This window comes from Microtus oregoni, unplaced genomic scaffold, assembly GCF_018167655.1.
Source record: "Microtus oregoni isolate MIOR12 unplaced genomic scaffold, Mior012 000023F_ref0000262, whole genome shotgun sequence".
Taxonomy (NCBI): Eukaryota; Metazoa; Chordata; class Mammalia; order Rodentia; family Cricetidae; genus Microtus; species Microtus oregoni.
Window position 1 is genome coordinate 19,983,468 of NW_024543082.1, and position 17,346 is coordinate 20,000,813.

At 43.7% G+C, this 17,346-nt stretch overlaps 1 protein-coding gene across 3 annotated transcripts in view; it reads right to left on the reverse strand.

Moving 5' to 3' along the window:
* The window catches only part of Drd3 (dopamine receptor D3), a 49,488-nt gene that overhangs the window by 20,608 nt on the left and 11,534 nt on the right, over positions 1-17,346 (reverse strand). For all 3 annotated transcript variants that reach the window (XM_041673351.1, XM_041673350.1, XM_041673349.1), the window contains exon 2: positions 8,171-8,283. In XM_041673351.1, the coding sequence (XP_041529285.1) occupies positions 8,171-8,283 (113 nt within the window). The remainder of the gene's footprint in view (positions 1-8,170; positions 8,284-17,346) is intronic.

Sequence of the window (17,346 nt, forward strand, 5' to 3'; positions counted from 1 at the left end):
AAGGTCAGAAGCTGGGAAAGGAGGGAGGGGCTAGTCCAGACTCTCCCTAGAACTTGGATACTCTTCATTTTGTCAGTGGTCAGCCCTACCCTGCAGTCTTCAGGGACCTGAGGAGTTTTCTCAGAAACTTCCTCCCAGGTGCAGCCTTGTGTTCTGCAGAAAAGAACTTCAGGTAGAGCCAGTATGAAGTCCAGTAGGAGTTCATCAGGAAAAAAGTAGTAACGGGTTTAAATTCAGGCTCTGGGGGAGAGAGAGAGATTTAGGAAAAGGGCAGTGTATACCCAGGACATGGGAATGGTCTTCTCAGGAGTCATGTTTAATGCCTTTATATGATTTGGATGGCTTCTGAAGTTACTTTGTTTAAAGGTTTTAAAAGCAGCCTCCCTTCCCCTTTCCCTTTTTTTGGAAATGAGGTCATAGAGCGGTTTCTGGGCTACACTAGAGAGGAGTACAAGCTGATAAGGTAAAACCATGGATAAGGTCAACATTCATCATCCAGGCTAGCCCTAAACTCTTGATCTATCTGCCTCTGTCTCTTCAGCATATCTTACCAGCATGGGCCACCATGCTAGCAACACAGGTAATATGAAGGAGAAAAAGGGGAATAATGGGCAGGGAGGATTAAGTAGGGAGAGGAAGAGAGGGTTGGGCAGAGGAGGGATGTGAAGAGGGATAACTAACACAAAAGATATTTGAGAATTGTGGTGTCTATTCTTGCTTGTCAGTTTGACAATGTTTGGGAATAACTAAAATCCCAAAATGGAGGGCACACCTGTTGATGGGGAAGCTTAGTTAACCAATTTTTTTTAAGAGGTGGGGCCAAGTTAGGGTGTGGCTTGCTGGGACTTGGAGAAAAAGTGGGTACATGGCCCAGGTGCTCTCTGTGTGGTTTCCTCGCGGCACAGCTGAGCTTGGACTTCTCGTTTCTGTTTTCATGAGTTTTCCCCTTATAATAAATAAAAATATAATTGTTTTATCTCCTAGCTCACCGAATCGAGCTAATTTCTACAACCTGTGAAGGATTTTTGCTTAATTTGACATAAAAGACCCACTTCTAATCTGGATCTTGAGGCAGGAAGACACACCTTTAATCTGGGCTTCACCTTCTGATGGAAGTCTATGAAAGGGTATTGAAGAAGGAAGCTTTTGCTCTTTGCCTGATTGCTCTCACCTTCCTAGCAAGTCCATCCCTTCACTGGCATTAGCGCCTACTTCTTTAGGATTACAACATCTACTGAAGACCAGCTGAGATATCTAGCCTCATGGACTGAACAATGTCTGGATTCTTGAACTTTGTGTTTATGGCCAGCTATTGTTGGATTAGCTGGACCACAATCTGTAAATCATTCTAATAAACCCTCTTTCTGGATATATCTTGAGATCCGTTCTATAAGTTCTATAACTTTAGAGAACTCTGACTAATATAAAAATCTATATTAGAATTTATATAATAGAAACCTATTTTATAAGCTTCATATACATACATATTTATGCATCTACATATTTAGTCACATATAAAAAGGTTGAATTGGAGTTACCATACATAGAAGATAATGTTTATCACAGAAAGCCATAGGTGTGGGATACCTCCGTTGAGTTGTTGATCAAGGGTGCCCTGGTACCCTTGATGGTAAGACCCCATTGCTGAAGATGCTATACACTTTTGGTCATAGAACATGGGGAAGTCAAGTAGGTACTGATTCAGAAACTTTCTTGCTGATGGCTACTCTTCAGAATACAGAAAGAGGCTATACAGGCTTCTGGAGGTGGAAGTGGGGAGCTTTCAACATTCTTACCTCTTAACCTTATGTGTGCAGTAATGACAGGTTTGGCAAGATATGCCCATACAATACAATAACGGTATTTATGTTATGGGGCTAACCAATGCTTTCTAATTAGATTTAAGGCCTGCTCCACAGGAGGAAATGAATGCCTGGTACTGTAAATCTGACCCATAGCTGCGGGCTCACAGGCCCTAGGGGTAAACCTACTACTAGTATTCTGTTAAATAGACACAGTATCATACGTCTGTACTCACAGATTAGTACACCTCATTGGAGAAGGTTCTTTGTGTGGTGGATATAGTTAATTCAGAAACCTACATGTGGTCAAGGGCAGCGAGTAAGTCAGGACAAATGGGACATCTGTATTCTTTCAACACCGAAGCTTGAGTATCATTACAGAAGAAAGGGCAGAAAGATTGTAAGAGCCAGAGGGAGGTCAGGGAGGACAGGACTGGAACAGTATTTTCAGGATATGACGAGACTAACACATGAACATGCTGGCCAGACCTACCAACATTACAGCACCAAGAGGGAAGGGGCTCATGAGCCCCCATCCCTAACTGAGGAGCTACTGACAACTGATGATTTCTGGGCAGGAGAGTGAGTTTTCATAGGTTGGCCACACTCGAGGGGATGACTCCCTACCAATTAGTATGTGAGCACCATAAACTGGATGCAGAGGGTTATTAAAAAGAAAAGGGAAGCCGGGCGGTGGTGGCACACGCCTTTAATTCCAGCACTTGGGAGGCAGAGGCAGGCGGATCTCTGTGAGTTCGAGACCAGCCTGGTCTACAAGACCTAGTTCCAGGACAGGCTCCAAAGCCACAGAGAAACCCTGTCTCGAAAAACCAAAAAAAAAAAAAAAAAAAAAAAAGGGAAAAAATAGGGCATGAAGTTGGGAAGGAGTGAGGAGGTGGGGACTGGGTCTGGGTCTTGAAAAATGGAGGAATAGGAATGAATATGATCAAAATATACTGTAAGAAATTCTGAAAGAGTAAAAACATTGTATTAAAATATCCATGGTTATGGTGGTTTGAGTGAAGAACAATCACCACAGCCTCCTAGGAGTGGCCTTGTTGGAGGAAGTGTGTCACTGGGGTCAGGCTTTGAGGTTTCAGATGCTCAAGCCAGGCCCAGTGTCACTCTCTCTTCCTGCTGTCTGCTTAATCGGAAATAGAATTTTCAGCTACCTCTCCAGAGCCATGTCTGTCTGCATACCTCCATGCTTCCTGCCATGATGATAATGGATTAAGCCTCTGAACTGTAAGCCCACCCCAGTTAAATGCTTTCCTTTATAAGAGTTGCCACAGTCATGGTGTCTTTTCACAGCAATAGAAATCCTAAATCAGCCAATGGTCAACTTAGATGGTTTAAGAATCTCTTAGGAGGCATACCCCTGAGCATGTCGGGAAGGTGTTTCCAGAGAGGGAAAACTTACATTGACTATGGGCTGCACTATCCCCGGGACCTGGGGTACTGGATTGAATAAAATGGGGAAACAAAAGGAAATCAGCTGCGTACCACCATTCATCTGTTTTTGCTTCCTAGTTGTGTGTGCGATGTGACTAGCCACCTCAATCTCCTGCTGTAGTGCCTTCTCTGACATGATAGACTGTACCCTCAGATTGTGAACCAAAATAAACCTTCCTTAAGGTGTTCTTGTCTGGTATTTTGCCATAGCAACAAGAGAAGGAACTGATACAATAGGTTAGAAAGGTCAAAGGGGTTCTTATAATAATAAGTTACAAGGGAGTTATGAAATACATCTTGACTGCAAACAGATTTATGATTTTGTTTAAAGATTCTCAGTAATACCTGGGGAGGGAATAAGGTTAATCTCCAAGGTCTTATATGTTTTGTTTGGTTTAAAGTGTAGGTTATTATTACTTTAGCATTCTTATTTGAAATAGCACTATAAAAAAGGAATATTATTATCTCTACGTAGGTGTGCTGGCTGGTTTTTGTCAACTTAGACTTACCTGGGAAGAGAGAATCTTAATCGAGAAAATGCTTCCATGAGACAACTGTCCTGTAGGCCAGTCTGTGGGGTTACTGTCTCACATTGTGGTTGATGTGAGAGAACCCAGACATTGTGGGAGGTGCCCCCCTGGGTTGATGTCCTGGGTGCTGTAAGAAAGCATCTTTGGAGGGCTTAGTGGTTAAGAATGCTGATTGCTCTTTTAGAGGATTTGGGCTCAATTCCTAGCACCCACACAGCAGTTCACAACAGTCTATAACTTCAGTTCTGATAGATATGATTCCCTTTTGTGACCTTCAAGGGCACTGTGCACACACACACACACACACACACAGTGGTGCTCAGACAAACATGCAGGCAAGATATCTTTATGCATTAAAAGAAATTTTAAGGGGCTGGAGAGATGGCTCAGCGGTTAAGAGCATTGTCTGCTCTTCTAAAGGTCCTGAGTTTGATTCCTGGCAACCACATGGTGGCTCACAACCATCTGTAATGAGATCTGGTGCCCTCTTCTGGCCTGCAGGCGTACACGAAGACAGAATATTGTATACATAATAAATATTTTTTTTAAAAAAGAAATTTCAAAATCTGTTTTTAAAAGAGAAGGCTGGCAAGATGGCTCAGTGGGTAAAGGCTTTTGCTGCCAAGCCTGACAACCTGAATCCCTTCTTTAGAACCCACATGGAGGGTTGTTCACTGCTCTCCATTTGAGTCACACACATACACACAAATGAACTAATTAATGAAATTGTAAAAACTTAATAAAAATATTTTTTTTTTTTAAAGAAAAGGAGAAAGCAGGCCGAGCAATCCAGGAGTGGGCCAGTAGCAGCATCCTCCCTGGTTCTGCTTCAGATCCTGCCCCAGATTCCTGCCCCATTTGAGTTCTTGCTCTGACTTCTCTCAGTGATGAACTGCTACCTGGAAGTATAAGGTGAAATCAACCCCTTTCTCTCGAAGCAGTTTTTGGTTGTGATGTTTTATTGTAAGGATAGAAACACCAACTAAGCCAGTAGGCAATCTTCATGGCAAAGGTATGCCAAAATTCTTGACTCTAAGCTGCTGAGAATTTAACCAATGAATTCAAGAAGAAGGGGACTCTTTCAATTTTGTGTCTTCTTAATTTCCCCTGTCTTTCTATCTTGTCTTACTAAGGCAAACCCATTATTCGTATACAATTTAATATGTTTTGGTATACTTTAAATGGATTAATTGTATACCATGTGAGTTATTTTTCCACAGTACTGTTAAAAAATAAGTGGTAAGAGTTTTTATAGTATTTTTTTTTTAGCTCTAACATACAAGTCTATTGCATAATTTCTGGACATTTAGTTCATGTTGTAGAGACATCAAAGTGTTGGTTTGCCTAAGTATTATCTTTAGCAGCTTAGCCTGAACACTTATACTGGGACTAGGTCTTTACTACCTCTGGTTTTCCCTACCATGCCAATTACAGAGCTTGGATCAAGAATACTAAGCCGAACTCAATGGTCCCTGGCTTCAGGCAGCCAATGTTGCTCCCACAAATAAAACACCTTTACTATGTAGGCCGGGATGCCCTCAGACTCACAGAAATCTGCTTCCCTCTGCCTCCCAAGTGCTGGGATTAAAGGCATGTGCCCCTAGGCCTGCCTCAACGTTGTTTTTCTTAGTGGTCATGTTGTCAAACTACCCTCTAAAGATGTACGTCTGCATCCTTAGATCAGTGTTGCTTTCAATCTTAGTCAGAGAAGTAGTGGTTAGTGCAGGGACCCATTCCTGAGTAAAGTGTTGAAAACTAATAGCTATGAGTCCTCGGCTGTGGGTGGGACATCTGTATCCCTACCTTAAGGCCCAGAGAACACTGGAGAAGAGGAGGCAGAAAGAATGTAGGGGCTGGAGGACTGGAGGAGGGCTGGGAAATGCTCTCCTCTAGGCCCGGTGTGGCTGCTGCTCACAGAGACTCACATATCAGTTACCCCACAAGATTTGCATACAATCAAGTCAGTTAATGGAGGAAGAAGGGCCTTGGAGGTCCCATGCCCTCTTCTGGCCTGCTGGGGCACTTCATGAACATGCCACATAGCTACACGTGCAGGCAAAGTCACAATCACAGAAAAGTCACCTTAAAAAAAATTAAGAAAGCAAAAGTGGATGTGGATTACTTGAGAGTGGAGGTGGCCATGTTGAATCCTTGTATAGATCAAAGAGACGCTCAGAGCTCTCCTTTTGGTGGGTTCTCCAGAGGGTTTGAAGGGCCAGGCAGAGAGCTGTGAAAGATCGGTGAGAGGTCACGGGAACCTCAGGTAAGCAAGGGCGACAAGGAAGGACAAACAGAGGCCAATTAGAAAAAAAAGTCATGAAAATAGAGTTGGTAAGTGTACATTGGTTGAGAGCGGTAGGTAGAAGAGATACAGGTCAAAGAAAATCCAAGATTTAAGGATAGGGATGGCACCAGTGAGAGATCATTAGTGAAGGCAATATGCTGTTTAGAATTGAGGGAGGAAAGAGGGGTACAGCTGGAAACCTGGTGAGGTTCACAACTAAACTTAGGGTGGCTCATTTGGAGTCGTGTAGACGGGAGTTCAAACTCTGACATGGCCACATTCGAGCTGTAGGACTCTAACAGATTATCTGGTATGCGGATGTGAAGGTAGTAATAGCACCTTGGAGTTGGGAAGATGAAATGAGTTAATGAATAGTCATTTAGCTCAAGATGGTGATTCTCGCAAAGGGCAGTCTAAACGACCTTTACACTATCTGTATAGCCAGGCTCTCCCCAAAGCTCCTACAACCAGGCCCAGAGGTAGCTGATAGCCCAAATACCCTCTATGCCGTCTGTATGACTGAGACCAGGCCAGACGCTTAATATAGTACAGGTTATCTTCAGAATCCATCTTGGAAGAAATGACATGTGCCCTGGGTTGAGTTTTGATATAATTATGCTTCCTTATGCACTGGGAATTGTGTGTGTGTGCGTGCATGTGAGCATGCATGTGTGTGTGCATGTGTGTGTGTGCGCGCGCCTGAGGAAGCCAGAAGAGAGCATGAGACTTCCCGTGAACCTGGAGTGTGATCTGCCCAATGTGAGTGCTGGGAACTGAACTCCTGTCCTTTGAAAGGGCAGGAGTGCTCTTAGCAACTGAGCCACCTCTCTAGTCTCAACCTGCTCTTTTTAAAAACTCTATAAGGGACATGTGCAGATCACATGGCTTCTAAAGTTGCCTTTTTTTCATCCCTTCTTCTCTCTCTTCTGGGAAATACAGCCATGCTTGACTCTCTTACCCTTTTTCTTTCCCCTTTCACTCTCCTTTCCAAAACCAACCAACCAACCAACCAACCAACCCATCAATAGACTGAGATAGGCAGGGATAGTATAATGAAAACCAAAAAGAAAGAGGCCAGATACTTAGTAGCTAGAGGTTGGTGCAGGAGAGCATGAAAGTCTGCACACAGTGTAGGACGAGATGCGTCATGACTGCCCAAGACCAGCATAGCCAACTGAGATGGCTTCACTTTGCTTTGCCATGATGCTATCTCCACATCATTACCTTCACAAAGGTCTCCACTTCCCATCATGCATCTGATACCATAGCATATCCCAAAGCCCCACACAAGAACAGAAAAGGGGAAAGAAACCAATTTGGAATAAATCTTGTTTCTCAACTTTGACTCAATAATAACTCCCCCCACCCCGACTTGAGAATTTTCCCATAAGATGCTATCCTAGACCTCAGGCAGGCTGCATTATTCTCTTGAGGAGTCCACACTCTCTCCCTCCTATCATTGGGTATTAATTATAAAGTATAGTAGAGACAACACTCCATCTTGTGTACTTTTGCCCTGAAATGACACTTTCTCCTTATTCCTTCCTTTGTTTTCTATGAATTCTTTCTCTGAAGGTAACAATAACTTGGAAATGCTGACTAGAGATCTCAATCTGCTCTGTCTCTCACAGAGATCCGCCTGCCTCTGCCTCCCGAGTGCTGGGATTAAAGGCGTGTGCCACGTCCGCCTGTCTGCTCTGTCTCTCTCTGAGACCTCCCTAGCCTTCATCAGCAACTACAGGATTTCCTAATCAACCCACTTTATGTCTTTTTCCATTCTCTCCCTTTTCCTTTCAATTAGGAATCACAAAAGCCTAAAAAGATAATGGGAAGACAACCCCCAGATCCGGGATGCAGGGCGGAGGGAGGAGTAGGTTGACTGGAAGAGTAAGAAGCCCAATAAACCTTATAGGGAAATTATTTCCTGTCACAAGTCCTTTTCCTCCCCATGTGCAAACCATATTTTAAAAGAAAAAACAAAAAAAGAAAATGCGTCAGTGGCAAGTTCCCTTGAAAGTGACACCAATATCTCAAATGAGTACCTTCTGTACCATTTTATGGCCCCATGTCTCCTAAGCCTGGAAGGGGACTCCCAGCCTTACCTGTCTATGCTGATGGCACAGAGGTTCAGGATGCTGGCTGTACACATCATGACATCCAGGGTGACAAAAACATCACAGCAAATGCGGCTGAAGTTCCAGACTCCACCTGTCACCTGGCCATTAGAGACAAGAAGGATGTTAGTGTTTTCCCCAGGAAGGAACAATAACCCAGTTAACTCTCTTGCCTTCCCTAAGATGCTCATCATAGATGCCAATGCACCTTCCTGGCTTCCCACGGTGGATGCCATCAGTACCAGAGGGCTAACAGGCACAGAGGGTATGCCAGGATGTCTGGGGTTGATTGATAAGGAAGGGACAGAGCGCTAGAGCTACGAGAGGTCTTCAAGATTAGTTAGTGCAGTGATTCTCAGAGTGGCTCACAGTGGGATATTCGTTAAAGACGTACATTTCTGAATACCCCCTAGACCTAGTGATTCAGAGTCCCCGGATAGGAGCTCATGGACATTCATCTTAAAATAAGTACACCCCAGTTGTACCAAGGTTTTGGCAGTCAAACCTGAGATTCAACCTCAGGGGTGCTCCGGGAGTTAAGTGGTATGCGCATAGATACATCTCATCCCATAGATGCACAGCTGTTAGTAACAGAGTTTGGGTGGCTGCCCAATGCGAGCCTTGTGCCAAAACTGCCTCTCTGAAGCCCTCTGCCCAGCAGAGAGCTCACCATGTGCTAAGAAAATAAGCTAAGAACACATTTTATATAAACGTGACTCCAAAGCAACATTTTCTGTGACTTCAGACTGTAAAGCTTGGAAACATTGTAAGACATCAATGAGAACAAGACCCCCCGCCCCCCAACACTTTGTCCCAACCTCTAAGAGGTGGGAGAAGGCTGGACCCAGAGGATCCCTCAGCTAGGTGATGTGACCTAATGCCTGTGCGCATGGAATCGACCTCCAGAGCTTCCCGTGAGTAACAGAAAGCATCCGGGATTAAGGCAAATTATATGGTAACATATTTATATTTTATTTTTGCATGTTTATATAACCCAACTTAGTAAGCAAGATGCATCAGGGACAATGCAGCTTTTTGAATAGCTATACACCCCTACTTATAGGCTCTAAGGTGTGTGGGCTGCCATTCTGGGGGATCACGGCTCCCAGTGAGAGTTTGTGTCACTGGTTGCTGCATTTTTTGGTGTCTTTTCTAAGCAGCCATGATTGCCATCATGAGCTCTAAGAGACGGGACAGAGACAAACAGACCGCAGAGGCTGGCCAATATGAGTGAAGGAGGAACTGCCCTCTGTCTGGTTCCCGTCTGAGACCCGGGTTGGGTGGGACTTCCTGTGTCGGGTCCCTAAAGCCCTGAAGGGTCCATCCTCCTTCTCTAATACCTTCTGGAGTTTTTTTTCCCTCTCAGTCTCCCATTTAATTTCTGTTTGGTCATCTTCAGGCTATTTTGAGAAGCGCTGGCCAAAGATGCTTTGTTTAAAAGCAACCAGGAAAAGTTCAACCAAGTGAAGTAATCATATTTGTTCACTTGGTTCTTGATTTACTTTCCCTCAGCTAGATCACTTGGCTCTGTATAAATAAAGGCCCAGCATAAATTTATAGGGATGCTGAGAATGAACATCTTCCCAGAAGCAGAGTTTGTGGATTCTCATCTACAGAGTCACCACACAGTGACTCCAGAGAGCCAGCAGGGAAAGATGATTTTGATCACACAGGACAATTGCATAGTATGAAAGCTCCCCCCACCCCAAACTGACTGAATTTTGTGTTCCTGATTTCTTTCTTTCTTTCTTTCTTTTTTTCTTTCTGTCTTTCTTTCTTCCTTCCTTCCTTCCTTCCTTCTTTTCTTTTTTGTGTTTTTTTTGAGACAGGGTTTCTCTATAGCTTTGGTCCCTGCCCTGGAACTAGCTCTTGTAGACTAGGCTGGCCTTGAACTCACAGAGATCTGCCCTTCTCTCCCCCCTGAGTGCTGGGATTAAAGGTGTGTGCCACCACCACCCGGCTTGTGTTACTAATTTCATTCTACATATGTCTACTGAGCAACTGGAGTTGTGACTTGGGGAAAACCTACCTTTTTTCCCCTTATAACTGAGTGAGTGTGTCTGCATGTTGTGGGAAGTTTAAAGGAGACAGAAAAGTTGGGACCGCAGTCAGCCTGAATGTTTTCTGGTGGTTCATTCACTCATTCATTCATTCATTTTTCCATCCATATATTTACCAAACAAGGACTTGTGAGGCTGTAACAGTCCACAGAAGGAAGGCATAGGATGCTTGTTTAAAGGTTTTGTAAAATGTACTACAGGATGTATCCTTGAAGACTTACGTGATAACTGGAGAAAAAAGGCATTCCTCATTATTATTATTATTATTATTATTATTATTATTTATTACTTATCATTATACGTGTATGTATGTGTGCCTGATGTATATGGGCATGCATGCCATGGCATGAGTGTGGAAATCAGAAGAAAGCTTAGGGGAGTCAGTTTCTCTCTTTTCCTTTTCGTGTGGATTCCATGGATTGAACTCAGGCTTGTGGGGCAAACGCCTTTACCTGGAAAGTCATCTCACCATGCCTGGACAAGGCGTTCTTGAACACACTAACTAGAGATCAGTATGAATGCCTGGTACAATTACTGCAAACTAACACTTATTGAGGATTTCTCCTACCATTATCACCTACCCACATGACCCATTCTAGGAGTTTCTACAACTTTGAAATTTCAGATTTCAAAAACGGATTTATTTTTCCGTATGTCCTAGTGCAGCTTTTTGAGGCATGTATAATTTGATAGGAGATTAAACGACTGTTACTTAACCAACTCGATAATGGCAGAGACATTTACTTGCTTGCTGCTGCTCTGGGGCTCCTGGAGCAGGTTAGGCATGCAGATACCTCCGTCAAGATTGAGTGCTCTCTGACATACTAAAAGCCATTTATTGAATGCTTGCTAAGTGCCCGGTGTCCTGCAGAGCCCTTTGCAGACGTGGCCTCTTAGTGCTGATTATAATCCCCTGGGGGAAAGACTGTGAAGCTGAAGATTATCTGCAGAGGACCTATTTGTCTTAAAGACCCCACAAGCTCCTTGGCCTCTACTCTGCTGCTTGACCTTGGTGGAGTAGAAGATTGGGATTATTGAGGGATGGAGAGTTATCCAGGTTTAGTGCCTGTAGAAAAGTATCCATTTATTTTTTTAAAAATATTTATTTCGGGGACTGGAGAGAAGGCTCAGTGGTTAAGAGCACTGCCTGCTCTTCTAAAGGTCTGGAGTTCAATTCCCAGCAACTACATGGTGGCTCACAACCATCCGGAATGAAATCTGGTGCCCTCTTCTGGCCTGCAGGCGTACATGCAGGCAGAACACTGACTAAATCTAGTCAGGCAGTGGTACAGGCCTTTAATTCCAGCACTTGAGAGGCAGAGGCAGATGGGTTTTTGTGAGTTCAAGGCCAGCCTGGTGTACAAGAGCCAGTTCCAGGATAGCTACAGAGAAATCTTGTCTCAAAAAAAAAAATTATATCAAGTGTTTGTCTGCTTGTATGTATGTGCACTACATTTGTGTGATGCCCATGAAGGCCAAAAGAGAGCGTTGGATCCTCTGGAATTGTAGTTACAGATGTTTGTGAGCCACTGATGGTGCTGAGAACTGAACCTGGATCCTCTGGGAGAGCATCCAGTGCTTTTAACTGCTGAGCCAATCTCTCTATAAACACATTCTCTTGTTTTTACTAAGACTGTTGGATAAACCTCTTGGAATGTATTGCTAAAGTCAGCAACCTCCAACTCTAGAGCTAAAAATGTTTTCTTAAACTATAGAAAAGGGCTTCTACCTCCCTAGCTCACCTAACTTGCTGTCCCAACCAAAGTTATCTCTCCCATGTATTGTTTTGACTTTCTCTCCTCTCTAGCTATTAAAGTTCATGCCACTTTTTCCACGGCACAAATCAAATCCAAGTTCTGAGGACAGGGTCACTCACACTTGCCTCAGGATAAAGGACTCTTACTATTTTCTTTAAAGCAGAGTTGTTATTTTTGCATTGATGGGACCATTAATAACTTTGTTATGCAGGAAGCCATCTTAGAGAGGTCAAGCCAATTGTCACAGGTCACATGGTTGGTAGAGGCAGACTGGACACTGGACGCGGACAAGAAAGTTCTGCTGTAGAGAATCACACAGGAGGAGCAGCTTGTGGGATGGAGCGAGTGGACACAAAGGAAAAGAGAATCAGGTGGGGTTTTGGTCTGGGGAGCAGGCACCTTTCTGACTGCCCCTATCCCAGGACTGCAAAACAGCAATGGAAAAGACCCCCCGGGTGGGGCATGGGGCTGCTGTATAGGGTCCTGGGTGGAAGGACACAGTGCCTTCTTGTTGAACCCACAAGTTGGTACCCCTGGAATGTTTCCCTTTTCTAGAACCTGCTATTAGAAATCCCATTCTGTCCTTGATCTCAGCCGAGTGCCAAGAAGAAAACAACCTGATTAGCTGATTGAAGTGATTCCCACTAAGGTGCCATCACTTAACTTTTCTGGGAGCTCGCTCATTAAAATAAATCGGTAGCTGGTAGACACACACACACGTGTGTGTATATATATATAAAGTATGTGTGTGTGTATATATCACATGTGAATGTTTATACTACAGTCTCCCACACTATGTAAATAACAGTAAAGGATGAAAATCTAAGGTGCTAAAACCATTCTAAGTAACCAGCTCACATTATTTCAGGACAACTCAGTCAGGCAACTATGATGCCCAATTTGTAGGTAAATGGAGACGGGGCAGGGGAGGGGTTATTTACTTAAGAACATGCAGCTAGCAGAAAGAGCTAGACCTTTAACCTCTTCCTCTCAACTGTGATGACTCCTGTCCTCAAAGACTCTCATCTTGACACCACACTTCCCAGAAGCACACGGTTCAGTTCCACCCTGCTAGCACTGGCCGGAGGAGTTTTGACCTTTGTTCATCATTTACCCAGAAGGCCACTGTTTGATGGACTGCTCCCTTGTTTGACACGTGGCCCGGAGGGGTGTGTTGAGATGAATTCAACCCGGTTTTGTTCCCCGCGTCTCTGACGACAGTGCCTGCCTGAGTTGGGAGAGGAATGTGTAAATGGGTGTGGAGGGATGGAGGACCTAAACCGGAAGTCCTAGGGAAGAACTGATATGGAGTGATAAGTGCTGACAGAGGGATAAATACAAAGTGCTGAGAGATCATAAAAGGCGAAGTAATTTTGAAATTAAGGCAGACTTTTAAAAAATCTGATTGATTTAAGGCTCTTTAGAGTATGTTTTTCACCTAAATTCTGATGAACAACTCACTTCAGAATCGCAGGCAGCCAGGTGGTGTTTCTCTCACTTGCTAATGAACATGGCTAATTCCCTGTAGCAATGTTGGGGGGCGGCGGGGGGGGGGGGGGGGGGAGCAAGACAGTGTCTTCAGGTATGAAGTTGGCTATTGATTTCCAGCTGACACAGCCCAAGGCAGCATTTCCCAAACTTACTGATTATAAGTGGCAGTCCCCAAATCACCTAGGGCTCTTGCTAAGCAAATGACCCACAGGCCCCACTCCAAATAATAAGTCCCTCAAATGATTCTTACAGTCTCGGGGCAAAATATTATCTTCAGAAACCACTGTCTTACAAACATGAGTTTTTGAGACAGGATTTCCCTGGCTTTCTTGCTTCATCCTTCCTAGTCTGGGATTACAGGTGTTGCCACGGTTTATCCCTTTATTTTTGGTAGTGCTGGGGAACGAGCTCAGGTCCTCGTGCATCCAGACAAGTACTGAAGTACTGAGTCACAGCCTTAGTTTTCTTTAAGCATTTCTTGTTTGTTTGTTTTCTGAAATATGGTCTCACTCTTCTTTGTTTGTTTCTAGCCCAGATTCTTCCTCCCCACCCCAAAGCGAGTAAAATCTGTGTCTTCTAGGAGATGACAGGTTTAAACTTAACTCATTATGATACAGGGATTCAGGTCAACTCTGAAAACAAAAACTCCAAAGCCTCCTCTCCAGCCAATCGATAGAACTGGAAGAGAGTTTTGTGGTCCCCCATTGTCAAAGATTACACCCCTCGTTAGCATGGAAGTTACGGAAAATAGATATCATCCTTTAGCTCTTCAAAGAGTTTGGGGACTGAAGCTCTGAGGATGGGGAGAAGCGAGATTAAAGTTCCAGAGGCAAAGGGAAGACTGGAAACACTGCCAGTTGTGTTCTACATGTAACACAACTGTACATTTTAAAAGCCCTGCCATCCCCAATTGCCAGAGACGCTGGGGGCTGTGTAAATGTGCTCCCCAGGATAGAGACTCTCTTTGGCCCCGGGCCTTTGAGCCTCAGACCTTTCCTGGTCGCTTGGCCCACGCCCATTCTGAAGAGTAGTTTTCTTTTTCTCAATAAAAAGTCTCTATTTCTATCAATACTCATATGTCCCTGGTCCAATTGTTTCAGGACACAAGATTCTGGGAGTCTCAGTGAGTACACTCTGGATTTGATCCATGCCGATCACCTGAGAACAACCAAGTTCTCTGAGATTTATGTTTTGGTATGTACTGGTTTTTGGTTCTGATTTTTTAAATAAAAGTAGGTGTATTTGTCTAATGGCCATCTGGCACGCTAAAGCAAGGAAGCGGATACTTAGGCTTTTAAGAACTAAGGCCGGGAGGTGAAGAAAACAGTTTGGGTTTTAAAAAGTACCAAGGTACTTTTTACCGAACACTTGACACTGCCTTACTGTGTATTCCTGGCTGGCCTGGAACTACATAGACCAAGCTGGCCTCCAACTCACAGAGAGCTGTCTGCCTATATTTCTTGAGTGCTGGTATGCACTACCACTCTAGGCTAAGACTATTTAATGACTGTTAAAGGGAAAAGAAATAGTTTTACCAATTTTACATGAGAAAAAAAAAACCCTCCTCATCTTTTGAAGCCATAGTTCAGGATGTAATAAATAGACATATCATAGGAGCCCTCATTTACTGATAGTGAAAACCAATTCCATTTCTTATATACTCAAATCCAAATTAGAACTACCTGCCTCACAATGAGAGTTTACTGCTATTACTTAGTCCAAGTTTTGGATGTTGTACAAGGTTACAAGTCAGGTCTGTTATAATTCTTGTGTTTCTTTTCCTCAAAAAACGAAGTCAAATACTTTAATAAACTTTATTCAAAATAGCCCTGACCATTCTACCTCTGGTTGGTTTTTTGAGACAGGATCTTACTATGTAATCTTGGTTGTCCTGGAACTCACTATGTTGACCAACCAGGTTGGTCTCGAACACAGATCTGCCAGCCTCTGCTTCCTGAGTGCTGGGACTAATGGCGTAAATCACCTTGCTTGGCTCTTTAGGCAATCCGTTTGGGTTCATGTCTTCTTTCTCAGAATGTTTTTAAATGCACGAAGGGTAAAGATACAAGGGATTACAAATAATAACTTAGTACTTCAAGACGTCAGCGGGAACCAGGATGCAGCAGTTTGGATGTAAGTATCTGTGGTTTCTACAGGTGACAGTAGCTCTCTGCTAAGGGCCGAGGCCGATATTCACAAATGAAGGAAAATGCTCAATGCCTGCTTAATGAAAATGAGTAATTTTATTTTCATTCGTGTTGATGGAATCTCCAGGTAGCAGCACACACAACTTATTAAAATGTAACTGACTGTCCACCCTGTGAGACAAGGGAGTCAATGTGGGGCTGTTACCCTTTTGCCAGAAAAGACCGTATTAAACTACGTCACGGCTAAACCTACATTATCCTCTCAATTTTAGCAAATTCTTTGCTGTGAAGTGTAAGACTGCCACAGACGCCGGGGGAGAGAAATTTGGTTCGTTCTGTCCCTGGTTTGGTCAAACTGTAAATCAATCCATCTTCCTTCAACAATTTCTGTTTTCCAATTTCCTTTGGAACAGAGGGAACCGACAGCGGTGAGTTGCGGACTGAATATCTGGTAAGTTTTGGGTTCAGTCATTAAGAAAAAAAAAACCTGCTGCTCACCCCACACAGCTGTGTTGCACGAGTTCTAATTGGCCTTATTAATGAAGACCTGGAGCCAGATATCAGAGGGAGAAAGGAGCAAGCTGCAGCCAACTTTTACCTTGCTCACTCCTCAGCCAGCCGAACTACTGTCTCCTCCCATCTTGTATTCCTCTCCAGGCTCAACCACAGCACTTCCTGTCTGTACAGCCCTCCAGATCTCTATGTTGAACAAGTGGTTAGCTCCGCCTTCTGATCTTCAAACTAGCTTTATTAATTAGAGCACAAACAAGGCGTCGCCACACAGCTGGCATGTGGAGGACTTTCAACTGCTGGGCCCTTTCTCCTCCTCCCCATAGGTGCAGGCATGGCTACCTATAAATGTATATTTGACGGATTGGTAAAGGCTTTGAATTTGACTAGTTCTCTGATTGTTTGCCTTTGTGATTTGGGGAGTTCGTGTGTGTGTGTGTGTGTGTGTGTGTGTGTGTGTGTGTGTGTGTGTAGTGGGGATTGAATGCAAGGCCTTGTGTGTACCAAGCAAGCACTTTCCCAATGAACTGCATCTCTGCTCTCTTTGGGAGGTCAGAGGCACTGCACATGGGCTGCGGCTCCATGCAGCTTCAGACAGTGGCCGCAGCTCTTTGCAGAGTCCTCTGCTGAGTCAGATCAAGCTGGGATTCTTAATGGAGCCACAGAAACGTATTTCTAAAGTTACAGCTCAAAGCCTTGCCAAAGAACTTAAATGAGACCAGAACATATCTCTTCAGGTATATTAGATAGAATTATAGCTGATTAGATAAAACCCTAGGTCACAATGTCATGTCAGGGTTTAAAAACAAAAATTCTACCTTAACTTTAATTTTTATTGTAATATAGACACTCTTTTTAGCCTACAGGCCCTTTGAGCATATATTTTGGCTTCCAGTTTAGTGTTTTTATGGGCTCCTGAGTATGAAAACGCTTTTTCTGCAGCACCTATCTGTTTCTTGTCCTTTTTTGGGTTCCTTTCCTTCTGTTTGCTTGTTTTGTCCTATTCTGATGCACTGGATTTTGTCCTATATTCCCACTTAATTTCCACTGAGAGACAGGAAGGGAGTAGATCTGGAGGCAAGGGAGGTAGGTGGGAAGGAACCGGGAGGAGTAGAGGGAGGGGAAACTGTAATCAGGATATATTATGTGAGGAAAAAAAAATCTATTTTCAATTAAAGGGAAAAAAGAGACATTTATTC